General features: G+C 35.3%; 1 protein-coding gene across 2 annotated transcripts; it reads left to right on the forward strand.

Annotated features, from left to right (window-relative positions):
* Positions 1-15,567, forward strand: LOC125824389 (serine carboxypeptidase II-2). Of its 2 annotated transcripts, XM_049503759.1 has the most exons (11): positions 1-330; positions 1,866-1,973; positions 2,698-2,793; positions 2,894-2,986; positions 4,060-4,145; positions 4,256-4,519; positions 4,856-4,989; positions 5,638-5,733; positions 6,279-6,384; positions 6,527-6,693; positions 15,392-15,567. In XM_049503759.1, exons 1-10 carry the CDS (start codon positions 78-80, stop codon positions 6,686-6,688), a joined length of 1,398 nt encoding a protein of 465 aa, XP_049359716.1. In that variant the 5' UTR covers positions 1-77; the 3' UTR covers positions 6,689-6,693; positions 15,392-15,567. The 2 variants fall into 2 exon arrangements, with proteins under 2 accessions (XP_049359716.1, XP_049359715.1); XM_049503758.1 differs by lacking the exon at positions 15,392-15,567 and having other exon boundaries at positions 6,527-6,768.
* Positions 15,568-16,671: the final 1,104 nt, after the last annotated feature.

Here is a 16,671-nt window from a genome sequence, read left to right on the forward strand (position 1 = left end):
AGTGAAAAAAATACAATCTTTATATACCCCATTAACCTCAAGTTTTCTACAAGTTCATAAAAGTTTCCACCAAGAAAATGTTAAATCTCATTTGGGTTTTTGTTGTTCTTGTTTTATTTTTCATTTCTGGTAGTTTTTCTGTAACCCCAAATGCACAAAAACTATTAGACAGAGTTTCTAAGCTTCCTGGTCAAGGGTTTAATGTGAACTTTGCACATTATTCTGGTTATGTTACTGTAAATGAGGAATCTGAAAGAGCTCTTTTTTATTGGTTTTTTGAAGCTGTTGATGATCCATCTTCAAAGCCTCTTGTTCTTTGGCTCAATGGAGGTTTGCAGCTCATCCCAAAGTTTTAATCTTTCTTTTGTTTGTTTGCATTGTATCTTAAGTTTGACTGTGCACGTAGCATAAGAAATAAAGATAGATTTTTGAATGTTGTGGTCTTAAATTTGTCACATGCAATGTTGGAATTGTAAAAATACAATCTTTTTGGGACATATTGAAAAGTAAGGTAAGACACTTAAATTGGGACGGAGGGGTATATTTTCTTGTTCTCTTTTAGCTTGTGTTAGGTTGGTTTTTTGTTGTTTTGTTTGATTCTTTTGTTGTATATAGCAAAAATTGAAGAGCAGTGCTGAAATTATGTTGATGAAAGAGGGGATTTTGTTGAAAAAATATAATATGCTAATAGGACGATAAAGAATTTGTTTTTCGGTTATATATATCTTGTTTGTTAGAGTGGGTTAGAGTCCCGCATTGGTTTGGGAATGGACAGGTGATTTGCTAGCTTTTAGGGTTGAGTTAGGTTCAAGTCCTATATCTTTACATGGTATCAGGGGCTCCTGGTCCATGCTTCAATTAGGACTGAGCGTGAAGGGAGTGTTCGAGTGGGTTAGAGTCCTACATTGGTTGGGGAATGGAATGGTGGTTGTTTATATGGACTTGGATTATCCTCCCATCAAGAGTTAGCTTTTGAGTTTGAGTAGGCTCAGTTGTTATATCTTTACAATTGCATTCTAGTTACATTTTCTTATTCTCCTTTGGCTTGTGTTTTGTTGGTTTTTGTTGTTTTGTTTGATTCTTTTGTCGTATATAACAAAAATTGAAGACGGAGACGAAACCAAGATTAAGAGTTTGGGGGTTCTAAATTTCGTTAATAACCGTCAATTAATGTTGTTAGGGGTTTACAAATTAATATACATATATATTTAATTAATTTTCTAGTACAAATATAGGGTCTACATAAAAGCTACTAGGTTCGTCCGAACCCATGAACCCCCACCTAGCTCCGCCTCTGATTGAAGAGCAATGGTGAAACTAGGCTGAAGAAAGAGGGGATTTTGTTGAAAAATTATACATGTGTTAATAGGACAATAAAGAATTTGTTTTTCGGTTATATATAAGCTGATGAATCTTCTTGACATGAGAGAAAATTCTAGTGAAGTGACAAAGGGGTTAAAAGATTGCACATTATGCCCTTTCTTTGTTTGATTACATTTTCTTGTTCTCTTTGAGCTTGTCTTTGTTTGATTGTTTTATTGTATATAACAAAAATTAAAGAGTAATGGCAGAACTAGGTTGAAAAATAGTAATGTGCAAATAGGACAATAAATAATTCGTTTTTAGGTTATATATAAGCTGTTGAATCCTCTTGACATAAGAGAAAATTCTAGTGAAGTGGCAAAGGGGTTAAAAGATTGCTACTTCTGAATCCCCTTATGAAAATTCCTGGCTTTGTCAGTGTTGAAGAGTCATCAATTCCCATATGGTTGAAGTTGGATGATCATTTTCCTCCAATAAAATGGTTGTTCAATGTGGTTGATTGTGCCAATGATTTATTTATTACTGATTATGGGTTCTTACAGGTCCAGGATGTTCGTCGATTGCCTTTGGGTTAGCTGAGGAACTTGGACCCTTTCATATTGAGAAAGACGGCAAGACCCTCTATTGGAATCCTTACTCTTGGAATTTAGGTATGTTTCATAATGCCCCTTCTTTTTGCTATAAAAACTTATTCTACTGTTGAGGGATTTTACCTTTCTAAGCATGCTCGTCATAAATAACATTTTTATGAGATGTATAATATATGCTTATACATTCATGAGCCCACTTCATGGGATTCACTTCAGTGTGTCCAACCTTACGAAGAAAACTTTAGCAGTGTCAAAACATAGAATGTAAGTGATGGGCAAACTTTATAGTTGTTCTTAGATTTCACATGTGGTTGTAAATGGTTCAAAACGAATTTCGTTTTGGAGAGGAAGCTTAAATTACGTCACTGGAGAATCAAGGCTTATTGTTTTTGCTCTGGTATCTTACCGATTGATGTGATACCAAAGAGATTATTGCTGTGGTTACATTTGATTGTTGTAATGGTTTTTTTTTGTAAATTTTAAGGGAAAGGACTAATATCTTTCTTGGGGGGAGGAGGGGGCGACTGAGTATCAACTTCTTTTAGCTAGTACTGCGGTCTATACAGTTTTACCTTGCCTGACTTAAGTAGTTATAGGAAGCCAGTGTTTCTTCAAACAATAGAGGTTAGAAATTCACCAGATATTCCATGTTTACTCGACAATTTTACCCCGAGGCACATTGCTTCTGAAGTATGTATACATTTGGTCTTTGGACATAATTCTCTGAAGCATTGTTTTAGGAACTTATCAGGATGGAGTCTGACTCAGTTATCTGTTTCTGCAGCTGCAAACGTGTTATTTCTCGACTCGCCTGTTGGAGTTGGTTATTCCTATTCAAACACTTCATCTGATCATCTCAACAATGGTGACACTCGGACAGGTAGTCATATGACCTTTTGAGTGCTTTTCTTTAGGTTATTGTCCGTATATATCTGTAAACATGTATTAAATTTTCTTCAATTGTTGTTGTTGCATTACAGCTGCGGACTCCCTTGTATTTTTGCTGAAGTGGCTTGAACGATTTCCAGAATATAAAGGAAGAGAATTTTATATTTCAGGAGAGAGCTATGCTGGTAATATTATTTTTCTAATCTACTTGTGAGATTTAGGTTTCGAACATTTACTGGTTAGCTGTATCCAGTGCAATATGATTAGATCCCTTAGTCAATTGACGGTGACCAAATATATCGGGTGCATTGTTGATAAGTAGCTGGTCATCAAGATGAAATTACATGTCTATTTATGCTTATGGAGGAAATCCATAAGCATTCCAGGAATTCGATTGTTTTTGTATATTTATTACATAGATGGAGTTATAAAGATCCTTTACTGCCTTACAACTCACTAATTGATGTCATATGCTCGCTGCTCTAATTGACAGTACATATTCATGCCCTCTGGTTTGTCTCAAACAGAGAAAATTGAAGTTGACAATTTAAAAGGAAAAAGGAAGCAGGAGGACTTCTGGAGTATCATGTCATTTCACTTGATATACTAGTTGATATTCTCCCTCTTTCTGTATAAGCATTCCTTTGAGTTGATTAATTTCAAGTTGTCTGTTGACAATTCACCATACAGCCTCTAATCTTATTCTAGGCATTGAATTATTGTTGCCTGTTGTCTGTTTTCGAGAAAGATCTTTCTTCATATGATTTATTTCTAATATTTAAAGATGTTTGGATGTCAGCAATTATCTAGCCTCTCAACATTTGATAGGATTTATACAAGCAACAATTGTGGAGGTCAGGGATTCAGGTAGAAGGCTAGTAGTAAATAGTTTCGTGTCTTGTCTCTCCTGGTAGTAGTATTAGTATTATTTTTGGTATTTTTTTCATTTCACTATTTCAGTATTTCTCATTCTTAGTTTTCTTTTCTACTTGTTGTCTCTTATATATGCCTCTATTTTCTTACTGTATTGCTGTTGTTACTGCTTATGTCTTCATAAATTTTGTATTTTTGCTTTGCTTGAGTCGAGGGTTTATTGGAAATGACCTCTGTATCTGCCAAGGTAGGGGTAAGGTCTGCGTACACTCTACTTTCCCCAGATCCCACTTGTGGGACTATTCTGGGTTTGTTGCTGTTATCTTGGGTAGCTCATTCAATTACTGAAACAACTGTGGTTTACTTATTCGTGGTTGTGGACCAGGGCATTATGTTCCTCAGCTAAGTCAAGCTATTGTGAGGCACAACCATGGCTTAAAGACGCAAGTGATCAACTTAAAAGGTTTCATGGTATGCACGCTTGTTTCTCAACCCAAAGCACACATACATATACGATTATCAAAAACAAAACATTTGCATTTGTGTAGTATAGTACTAACACTAGGTAATGAACGTTGCAGGTTGGAAATGCTTTGACTGATGACTATAATGATTACTTGGGACTATTTCAATTTATGTGGTCAGCTGGAATGATTTCTGACCAAACATACAAGCAGGCGAATGCTTTGTGCCACGACCAATCATATTTGAGACCCTCAGAGCAGTGTGATAAGATTCTTGATCAGGCTAATGAAGAAATCGGAAATATTGATAGCTACAGCATCTTCACTCCAGCATGCACAGCCAAATTTGGTATACTAAACCACTTGCTCAGAAAGAGCAATGTAAGTGACTGGAACTTTATTCCCACGTTAACTTCAGTTATAAAGTTTTAACTCCATTCACTTATAGTGTTCATTGTCTGAGTAGTGAGTAAACATGATTTTTTGGAATGGTAATGGTTTAATCACACTTTCTTCTATTACTTTCCATTTTTTCCTGTAGGATGATTGAGATGCTATCAACATGCGACGTTTTCAGTATATACCTGTTAAATTTGATTGAAAATGTGATTCTAAACTTGGATAACATGCTGCTTCAAAATGATTGAAATTAAACTTTTGAAAAAGATTTACTTATCACTATTTTGATCACTGATAAAATTTTATGCCTTTAAATAGAGTATAGGCCATCTCAGAAGAAGCTATGATCCATGTACAGAGCAACACTCGAAAATCTACTTCAATCTTCCTGAAGTTCAGAATGCTCTTCATGTTCATAAGAGAAACTCATCATTCAAATGGGTAACTTGCAGGTATTTTCATTTCTCTTCCAACACCTGCTCACTGAAAAAAGCAGCAACCTCATTGTTTCTTCTCTTCTTCAGCAGCAAGTTACACTTCCGTTTGATTTTCTCTCTTTTCTTTCATGCTGTCCCCATACATAACAAAATAAAAACTACAGGATAAGAACAGTAAATGAACGGGCAACCAAGTGTGCGGCCTAGTGGTCAATGAAATGGGTTGAGAACCATGGGGTCTCAGGTTCAAGTCCCAACAGAGATAAAAAACACTAGGTGATTTCTTCCCATCTAACCAAGCTCTGGTGGATACATGTGCTGGTGGGACTTGGGAGTTAGCAGGTACCTCGTGGTATTAGTCGAGGAGTGTGCAAGCTGACCGGGCACCATGGTTATAAAAAAAAGAAGTGTAAATGGATGATGGTTGGTTTGAAATGTTGAGGGCTGCTTGCCTTCTAAAAGAAAGGAAAAACTAAAAGTCCATGGGGGTTTACAGATGTTGAAGGGGATCTCATGCAATGTCTTTATTATATATGAGTCAAAATGGAAAATGCATTATTGTGTAGGTTAATCGAATCAGTGAGCTAGCCCCTTTTGTCTTTCAATTGTACATGTCATATACTAGGTAGGAGCTATGTATTTACTCATTTTCCCTACTTGCAGTGAAGAAGTATCCAGAGGTTGGAAGGATTCTCCCAAGTCAGTGCTGGATGTCTATCGTGAATTGATAAAGTCAGGCCTTCGTATTTGGGTTTTTAGGTATGCTTTTATCCTAATGCTAAGCTTTTCCTTCTCTTCTCACATTGACTTGATAAGTTGGCAAGCCTTGCGATTTTAGGATGTAAAAAATAAGTCAGTGAATGCTAGTATTCGTTTTGTTTCAAGCAGAATTGTACGCAACATTCACAATTCTGATGGTATTCATTTAAGTTAGTGTTAAACCTGCCTAACAAACTACAACATTCTCTATATGCCAATTATTGTTCATCCGATTCCTACTATTTTGAGAAAGAGAGAGGAAACTTTGAAACTCCAAATAGTTTGTTAAACTAGTATTACAAACAAAGTTGATAAGTAGTTATGTTGAGGATGTTAAGGGGGTGAAGTATGATAAGAAAGTTAAATTTGGTTTCAATTGAAACATAGAATCTAAAAGCTTTGATATATACTCAAGACTGCTTGCAGACATCATTGCGCGAGCCTCAAAGCGTTTTTTCAGAATATTATAGGCACTTTTACCACTAATGTGAGCTGACAAAATGCTGATACCGCGAGGAATGTTTGTTTGTTTAATTTTATGGCAGCGGAGACACAGATGCTGTGATCCCAGTTACATCAACTCGTTACAGCATAGATGCTCTAAAATTGCCAACTATTGCTCCTTGGCGCGCTTGGTATGATGATGGACAGGTATTTTCATTGCTCACTTTTGTCATATTTCAAGAAGTACCTCAAATTCAATCTGTCTATAGCTCTTCAATTGCTTATTTCTTGATTTAGTATCAATTCTGATCACGTCAAACTACTATCATACCATTAATGCGTTAAACAGGTTGGAGGATGGACTCAGGAGTACAAAGGGTTGACATTTGTTACAGTAAGAGGCGCCGGACATGAAGTTGCTCTGCATAGACCGAAACAAGCTCTCACTCTCGTCAAGTCGTTCTTAGCAGGAACATCTATGCCTAGTTTGGAACTAATTAGTGACTCTTAGTTCTGTTTTTCTTTTTCTTTTTCCAAGCTGATGCTTGCTTATCTTTAGCTTGTTATCTTTTTATTAAAACTCGATGCCACGCTTATGAGTTGTAAGATTTTATCATCTAAAGCAAGTATGAAATGGAACCAAAGTTGACAATTTAAAAGGAAAATGGAAGCAAGAGGACTTCTGGAGTATCATGTCATTTCCCTTGATATACTAGTTGATATTCTCCCTCTTTCTGTATAAGCATTCCTTTGAGTTAATTAATTTCAAGTTGTCTGTTGACAATTCACCATACAGCCTCTAATCTTATTCTAGGCATTGTATTATTGTTGCCTGTTGTCTGTTTTCGAGAATGATCTTTCTTCATATGATTTATTTCTAATATTCAAAGATGTTTCTTCATGTTCATAAAAGAAACTCATCATTCAAATGGGTAACTTGCAGGTATTTTCATTTCTCTTCCAACACCTGCTCACTGAAAAAAGCAGCAATCTTGCTGTTTCTTCTCTTCTTCAGCAGCAAGTTACACTATTTTCTCTCTTTTCTTTCATTGCTGTCCCCATACATAACAAAATAAAAACTAAAAGAGGATAAGAAGTGTAAATGAACGGGCAACCAAGTGTGTGGCTTAAATTTTTCCAAATACTATGGTCTATGCTTATAAATGACAAAAGATTTTCCTTCCTAGTTCATTCACAAGTCATGAGTTGAGAACAGAAATTAAACTTTATGAGACTGTTGTTCTTAAGTAGCTAAGTGGTAGAGCATTCGGCTGTCCTTAGAGACTTTTGATAGACAAAGTGATGAATACTGTAAACAATCATAATCAGTGTTTGTATTTTAGTAGATAAAACGGAGGATTCACACAGGATGAAATTTCTTTAAAAAAACTTCTTGTTTTATTTCCTTCAAAACTTCCTTCCGTTATTGAGATCAAATACAAGTAATACAATAAGTATGTACAATTTGAGACAAAATATGAATCATGGTTTCTGATCACCAGCACTTGAAGAGCTAACATTACTTTTAAAGTGCTCAAACAAGCTCATAACTGAATTTAAGGAGGACTCCCCTCCATGGCTGTCCCAACATGCACTAATCACCAGAACATCCTCCCCAATATTAAAAGGAACAAATTCCAACTCACTAACACATACCAAATGTCCTAATTAACTCAAGAACAAGAGGGAGAAAATTGCAGTAGCTTACCTTGCTGGACAAAACTACCACTTGCTAAGACTTGGATTCTTCAAGGTAAAGGTTGTCCTCCTTAACTTGTATTGTTGCGACTGCCATACAAAAATGTAGCTCCAAAACTTGCTGCCTTTCTGTATTCGGGCTTTGCTAAATTGGTTCGAGATGGTGATGCATTCTCTCCCCTTTCCCTCATCTCCTGAGCCTCTCTATTTGCACAACTGAGGATACGTTGGAGGGCTTAAACGATGACAAAAACTTAGTCTTGAATCTCGAACATAGCTTAATCGTATTCACCATTAGGAGATAGAACAAATGGTTCATTGGCTTCTTCAGCACTAGAAGGAGCAGACGTTCCGTTTGTAATTTCATCTGTATCAGTGGAGAACAACGAGGATTCCTCTGAATGTGTGATTGAATTCGGAAAGGAAATAGAGGACTCGCTTCCAGGACCAGACAACGTAGAAGATTCATTTGAAATTCCTTCTCCAGAAGAAGTAAACAAAGTTGATTCATCGGAATCTGTGGCTGAATTCGGAAAGGAAATAGAGGACTCCCTCCCAGAACTAGACAAGGCGGGAGATTCATCTGAAGTTCTTTCACCAGAAGTAATAAACAATGGGGGTTCATCCGAATCGGTGTCTCCATTTCGAGAGGATTCAATTGAACCTTCTCGAGAAGAGCTCGAAAAACCATTAGACGATTCATCTGAATCAGATTCAACAGCCAACCACGAGGCATTAAATCCGAGATGCTGTGATAAAAGATGTGTATTACCATACGATACAGGGGAAACATCAACATGAAGTTCTCCCCCCTTCCACATTAGCAAGCAATTACCCTTCACTTTCCTCTCATTGCCATCTGATTTAATGATTTGGAATGTCATTTCTGAAACGTGAGAAGCAGAGAAACCGAAACATCTGATGATTTGATCGTCATTGATTAGCACAGAGGATTTATCAAATACAATCGCGATTGAAACATCATTCTCATCACAGGTATCCTTTAACATACGGATTGCATTCCGGTCCTCAACATTCTCAATGGTTGTGTAAAGCAATTTCTTGGAACAACGGGAAACATTACCAGTGTGGGGAGTTATAGTTACCCTGTGCTGGTGTCCCCTTTGGTCATTCAAAATATTAACTTTCACAGCAACGTTGATTCCACAAACCTCCTCTCCTATATTATACAACTTTGCCCTGCTTTCCCCGCCATACTCAACAAGCATAGCTCCCTTAGCCCCCATTTTCGTTTCTTCAATTGGCTTCGAGGGACTGGTACTGCCTGAGGTGCCAGCAAAGAACCTTATAGGAGAAAATGGCGTGATTTCACTTCTTCCTTCACGACTTTCTTCTGAACTCATCTGTGATATTGACTCATGAGCTTGGGCAACACCTCGTGTTTGTGATGACAAATCAGAAACTGGGGCATAGACTTGAGTTGGAGCAGAGTTGGACGGGCTAGCACGATTCAGAGATCTTGCCCTTTGATTGAGCTCAGGACAAGTCATTCGAAAGTGTCCAAATCCACCGCAACGATAGCATTGTTGTGCTAGTGAATAAGACAACCCAACTAGTGGACCATCAACTATTTGAACGTGCAATGGAAGATTCAAATAACATTTTGAATCGATCAACTGAAACCAAAATCGAGGAGGTTTACCTTTCAAAGTATCAACCATTAAGACCTGACAACCCAATGGCTCGCAAACAGCATTAACAAGTTTAAACACCGCGATATCTATGAAGTACTCAGCAGGGAGACCTTCTAACCGCGCTTCAACAAAATCTCCAGGACGAAGAAATGGAACTTTTCCGAATTGGAAGTTCGGCTGCCATTTATAAATCTTAATGAGATTGTGATCAGAAATCTGCCAAGTGCTTCTCTGAGTAGCTCGATCATAATCGCCTTGGCTGGAGAACTTGGCAGAGTACCTACAGCAACATAACACAAATTTATTGATTTGATTGTTTTCCAAAGAAGTCAAACAATAACTTACTCGGTGTAATTCCACAAGTGGAATCTGACAGGGGATAAAGTGTAAGTAGAGCAGCAGACCTTACCCCTACTTCGAGAAGGTAGAGAGACTATTTTTGAAAGACTCACGGCTCAAACATTATTCAAACACAACTCTGATTTTCAACTTGAAAAACAAAATAGTACTAATTGTTAACCGAGATTCCACCGACTGACCCTCCTGGTCCATCTTCTCCGCCTATCTCTCGTCCTCCTATCCCTTCTAGACTATCTATTAGACTCGGTAAGCCTCCTTCCTACCTTACTGATTATATGTGCTCCGCTGTCCTACCTCACCCAGCTCCTACTCTTAATTCCAAGGTCTCTATTGCTGATTTACATGTTCATGAACCTCAATTTTATCAGCAAACAGCCTCACAAATTTTGAAAAAACACTTTAACAAACTGTTTTCACGCAACTCTTCAAAAACAAAGGCCAAACACAATTTTAAAAAATAATTTTCACTTAAAAAAGATAAATTACTTTTTTTTGTTCAAATACGCACAATTTTTATGATCAAACGCGCATATAGATCGTAAAACCAAATGAATCCTGATTCTCTTTCGCCATTACCACCCTGCTCTCACGAGCAAAATACGGTAACCACAGGTGGTGTATTAATGGCTACCGGAGCTGCCGGCGATGCAATTTTCCGAGGAGTATTTGAAGGATCTATCTCCGGTCACGATCTAGAAATTACAAAAAGGCCATACCACCGAAATTGTGGCTGTGCGTTGCATAAATCGAGAGGAAACTGTTCTCATTCGTCGAGATATATGACTGTTTCGTATCCGATTCGCCGGTCGTGGAGTGAAGGATGTTTATCGTTGGTTGCGGCGGCGTCAGCGGCGGTGTCCGGTCATTCATCGCCGTGTTCTTCACCTTCTGTGGCGGTTGCCGAAATCAGTAAGAGGAATTTGCTTCCGGTTAATTTTTGTGTGTATGTTCCTTCTGTTAGGCTAAGGGGGAGATCTGTCTAATTGCATATCGATATGGTTATTCGCTTGGGAACGATAAATTATTAAAATTATTACTAATATTAAAAATATAAATAAATATTATCATTTTTTCGTCACTAACAAAAAAAATAAAATGAAATAATCTTGAATTCAATTAGTTTTTACCTGCAATGAGTATGTTCAGACACGTCAACACGACCTTGGAGTTTAAAGAATCCATGAAGATCAGAGCCAAGCTGGAAATTTCCCAATTTTCTTCCAATGAGTTGAATGAAAACAGTAAGGTCAGCACTTGCATGGACTTGATTCATGTCATCATCACTATACTTGAGGATTATTGGCGGTGGGGGAACAATATTAGTAGGGCTTGTAAGAAAATCAAATGTCATGATTACTAAATTTGAAAGAATTAGATAGTTTAGGGATGCCTGTGTGGATTTTATAGAGTGGATGGGGTGGGGGGTGGTATTAGTTTATGCAAGATGGTTAGGTAAGAGTTATTCTTGTTCATCCATTAAAATATTACTCGTAATGACTCCTTAGTAGTTACGGGTTGGTTTTAATATGATTCTACTATGATTATTTTTTTTTGTTATAAGTTTAAAATTTTCATACAAATAAACTAGTACTTTACATTTTACTATTTGGAAGTCAGGATTGTTTGGTTATTAGGTAGAAAGTGAATTATTTATATGTAAATAACATAAATTAGTTGATAGGAAATAACAAATAGAACATGAAGGAAACAGATCAAAATAAATAACAGAAGAAAAATTTATTACTGCATTACTCTAAATACTCTCTTATCTTCAATAGCAAATAAGATAATCCCTCTATCCCTAATTACTTGTCCACTTTTAAATTGACTTATCTATTAAGAAAATAATTATCGACATAATTAAAATTCCTAAAATATTTAGCACCGTAAAATTTTATATAATTAAATCAAATGCACGTAGTAAAATTTAAAATTAGTAGTATTATATATGTTGAACCTATACTTTTTTTTAATAATTTAGTGGTTCATATTAAGAACCTAAAAGTCAAATCAATCTAATTTATACTTAAGATACATTTTTTGTAATCGGATACGGCTCTCGTGTCTTGCAAAGGACTTTTGAACATATCCAACCTTCTTTGAATACTTCCTAGTCCAATATTACAGAATTAATATAAATTTTTAAAACAAAAATTGAATTACTTTAATTTGTCACACCCAGATGTATTGTCTGCATAAGTAATTATTAATATAATATTTGTTAGTGATTTGGATAAAATCTTAGTTTTATTTAAAAGTAGTGTTAGTGTGAGCGTTTTATATTTTAATATTTAGTAGTATCAATTTGCATGACTGTGTGGGAAACAAGGATGTTACACTTTTGATGCTGCTCCTTCTGTACGTTGATTGATTAAAAGGCATAAAATCATCATTGAAGTTGCCCTGAATTTTTAAAAAGACATCTTAAATTTGCGTACGTTTTATTACTCCACAAAATATTAAATATGTTTGCAGAGGCGTATATAGGGGGGTCACCGGGTTCACATGAACCCATGGTCCCCTCCCGAGATCATATATAGTAGTGCTATATTTTTTAAAAATATTTTGAAATATAAATGTGTGAACCCACACTTGAAGTATCACACAATGCGATTATGACTGGGTGCACCTCTCTCCGCGATGTTAGAAATTTGAAATTTATATTTATCTTGTTTTATTTTTGTCAAACCGATCAAATTTATATCATAGATTAACCTTTTTATAACAATGCACCCATCATCTCAAAATTCTGGATACGCCTTTGTATAGTTTGTATATATACCATTTCGATCCATTTTTTCACCTGATTTGTGAGCAAGCAAATGACACGCGTAAAAATATTTTTTTGCTCCCGAAAACAAATTAAAAAACACCACGTTTCATTATTTTCTCTATTAATTATTTACTTCATTTAAATACATCATCTTCCCCAAAAGAGACTCAAAAGAGAAATGGAAAAACTGGAAAGAAATGATTTATTTTATTTAAAATATCATCATTCTTAATGAAAAAAAATTGATAAAGGGTTTGCGCATATGATAAATACCCTCAATCTGATTCAATTTTAAGATTGTAAGTTCGAATCATTAAAAAAATATATATTAGAACTTTTAAGGAGAGAATGCAAAAAATGGAGGCAAATTTAGATCGAGTCGTGAAATATAAATTGTCATTCATTCATCAAAATGAAACAGATGATCTTCAACAAAAGTTGTGATAAAGAAAATGAGGAGACAAATTGAGAAATGGAAAACAAAAGAAAAGAAAAAGTCTTTTCTTTTAAAAACAAATCGAATCAGGTTAATTTCATATTTAAATTAAATTAATTTAATTAAAAGGATGCACATCACGTCCGTCTTACCGGGTGAGAAAATGAGTCAAAATGATATATTTACAAAGGTATTTAATAATTTTATGGAATAATATGATGTCCGCAAAGTTAATGTGTTATTTTAAAAATTCGAAACAACTTCAATGGTGACTTTATGTCTTTTCTCTTTTATGTCCTATTAAAATCACAAAGGGTAATATAACCTTTTTTCTGAGAGCACAATGGCAAATATGACCCTTTTCCGTATTTTTAACTTAACACTACAACATTCAAAAGCTTTTTTTATTTACTTAAACTACGTGTCAAATCAAAATAAATCAAACAAATTGAAATGGAGAAAGTAATTGCAAAACACATTTTAATAATAGTCTTTTCTAATAGTAACTTAGAACGTATGTCAAATTATTACACCAGAAATGATCTTTAGCGTTAATTAATTAACAGTAATAACTTAATTTCCGCTAAATATTTATTTGTAGAGGTAATTAATTAGCACTCTTTGTAAATGTCTCTAATGCATATAACGACATTGGATCTTAGAGCAATTAACTAATGTAAGTAACGATTTAAGCACTCATTATTAATGTGTATATTTATTACTGCTAAAAACTATTTTTAATTTAAAAATTAGTGTTTTCAAAGTTGTTTGTTTGAGCGTGATGCATCAAAAATGTTTCGAAGTGAGATTCTACACAAATGTTGAGAGGAATAAGTCATGAAAACAAGTTATCCCTCATATACAATGTTGAAACATTAGACCATAGTGGGATTAGTGCTTAAATGTCACTCGTCAGAAGAAATCTCGACATCAATGTCACCCGCCTGAAGAGACCTCAACATAATTACAATAGACCTTGTCACAGTGTTTCAGAATCAATGTAAATAGGCATGTTCACACCATAATGAGGAGATGACAATTTCATAGAAATTCATAATCAGAACAACAATCATAGTGTTTCACCAATAACGGACCAATACTACCACTCAAGGCGTTCATCATATACCACAACAATTACCAACACATTGCCTTTTCATTATTCACCCTTTTATAATTAAGATTAATCAATATGAACAATTCAACCCATCACCAATTCTCATTACTCTCCAACACACAACAAGAAAAATACAAGATTCTACAAGTTTTATTAAAGGTAAAAAAACTCACTTGCCTCAATTCAATCAAATAATCACTCCGTAACTTGAGTGTACCCCCTTCGTTGGATCTTCGAATCAACAAAAGCTATTCAAATAAGAAATCACAATAAGAATCCGAAACTATCAAAACCCATATCAATCTTTTTTAAAAGTGGGATCAAACAACCCAAAAATCCATACCAAAAATAAAGGGTAAATATGAAATTTGTTACATCGATATGTTATCCAAAGCATTTTGGAAATCAACAGTGAAAATCATTTTGAAAATGGAGTTGATATTAGTCTATAATCACCATTTTATCATAATACTTCGATCTTTTCAAAAGCTTTTCAATGAACTAAATAATGGATAAAAGAATTAGGGAGTTAATCATTACCCAATCAATAAATCTTGAAAAATTCCTTTAAAATCGTTAATACCGAGCTGTCAAAGCTTGAAAATGGAGAAATAGGATTGAAACCCAATTTTGGAAAGACTTGCTGCCAGGGGTCCTCCGCGAACGCGGACCCCGGACCCCTGCCACGGACACGGACTGGCAGCTCATTAAATGGCAGTGAATGTTGTCCATTCCTCCGTGAACGAGGAGAGGAGCAGTCCCGACCCCCCGCGAAGATGACAGGGCTCTCGCGAACGCAAGGATCCTAATATTCTGCCCTCGCGAACGCGGGGATCCTAATATTCTACCCTCGCGAACGCGGAGGGTTGGCATCAACAACACAAATCAGAAAAATCAGCCAATAATAAAGTTTCCGGAAGGACCTCAGGATTCGTTCGGAATCTCATACACACAAGTCAAATATGCTTTTCAACTAAATTCGACGTTTCAGATTTGATGGAACTATTGAAACACAAATTCGAGGTCTTCTTGACCCGAAACCCAGAAAAGTCGCACTAAAGTAGCATAACGCCTAAAAAGACCAAACCAAGCTCACTCTCGTCAAGTCGTTCTTAGCAGGAACATCTATGCCTAGTTTGGAACTAATTAGTGACTCTTAGTTCTGTTTTTCTTTTTCTTTTTCTTTTTCCAAGCTGATGCTTGTTTATCTTTAGCTTGTGATCATTTTATAAAAACTCGATGCCACGCTTATGAGTTGTAAGATTTTATCATCTAAAGCAAGTATGAAATGGAACCAAAGTTGTGTTGCATTTATATGATTTGAGAATGAATTCTACTTCTCTTGCCATCCCTATGTTTGTGCTTCATGAATTTCAGTACTTGTAAATCAGATAGAATTTCTGGATGGCTGAGAGTGAAAAGTTTCAAGTGGTGGATGCCTTAGGGAAGGGATTTCCTTTTACTTGTTTGATAGGAAGATGGTAAATAAGGGAGCCTGGTGCACTAAGCTCCCGCTACGTACATGGTTCGAGGAAGCTAAGGATCGGACCACATGAGTTTATTGTACGCAATCCATGTATGTAAGAGGTTGTTTCAACAACTTTTGTATAAACTTAAACAGAACACAAATACTATCTGGTGAAAATAAGGTCAACAATATAAAGAGATCACTACACCTTGTTTGGATGGTGATTACTTATCGTTTCATAATGTATCGTATTATTTTGATGAATACAGTGTTTGAATCGATTGTATTGTTTCTCGTCATTATATAATGTCATGAAGCAACCATTTGAAGGATAAAACCTAGAAGAAAAGTAAGGTATGAGTAGAAAAAGACTAATACGTAGATAGTAAGCAATAACAAAACGAGAAGAAAAATAAGATAACGGCACGATCACACGTACACCTTGTTTGGATGGTTATTACTCGTTGTATTGTATTGTTAGGTTAAATAACATGTTTGTTTTGTTTGTTACTCAAATTTTATGGTAGATTTATCATTCAAATTATTGTATGTGTGACATATGTAATGATAGAGAACAAAAATAATATATACAAATGTTATATCCATTAAAACAACCGATATGAAATATTACGAAACAATATGGATGAAGTATGATTGATTCAATAGAAAATTTGGGAAAAGACATTTCATGAGATATAATGTAAAACAACATAATACTAAAAAACAACCAATAAAAAAAGATAAAAGTTATTAAATATGGATAATTATTGAATAGTTGACCACAACAAGAATTGTTAGGACAACATTCTTCATTATGGTTTTGTTGTTCATGGGATGAAATATTAAGAACAATAGATGGATTGACACTTTCTTCCTTGAATGCCATTATATCAAACTCGTAGAGTTATCAATATGGGTCGATTCAGTTCAGATAATGACTTAAAAGGAGCAAAAACAAATATATCGAAGTGATTTTTCCTTTTTTTAGTT

The sequence above is a fragment of the Solanum verrucosum genome, unplaced genomic scaffold (genome assembly GCF_900185275.1).
Source record: "Solanum verrucosum unplaced genomic scaffold, falcon-dt-bn FXZP01000022.1, whole genome shotgun sequence".
Lineage (NCBI taxonomy): Eukaryota > Viridiplantae > Streptophyta > Magnoliopsida > Solanales > Solanaceae > Solanum > Solanum verrucosum.

Bases quoted from the DNA above. Each gene is read 5' to 3' on its own strand.
- LOC125824389 (XM_049503759.1), top strand. From the start codon at position 78: ATGTTAAATCTCATTTGGGTTTTTGTTGTTCTTGTTTTATTTTTCATT. The intron at 4,146-4,255 runs GTATGCACGCTT...TGAACGTTGCAG, and splicing joins TCAACTTAAAAGGTTTCATG to GTTGGAAATGCTTTGACTGA. The intron at 5,734-6,278 runs GTATGCTTTTAT...ATTTTATGGCAG, and splicing joins CTTCGTATTTGGGTTTTTAG to CGGAGACACAGATGCTGTGA.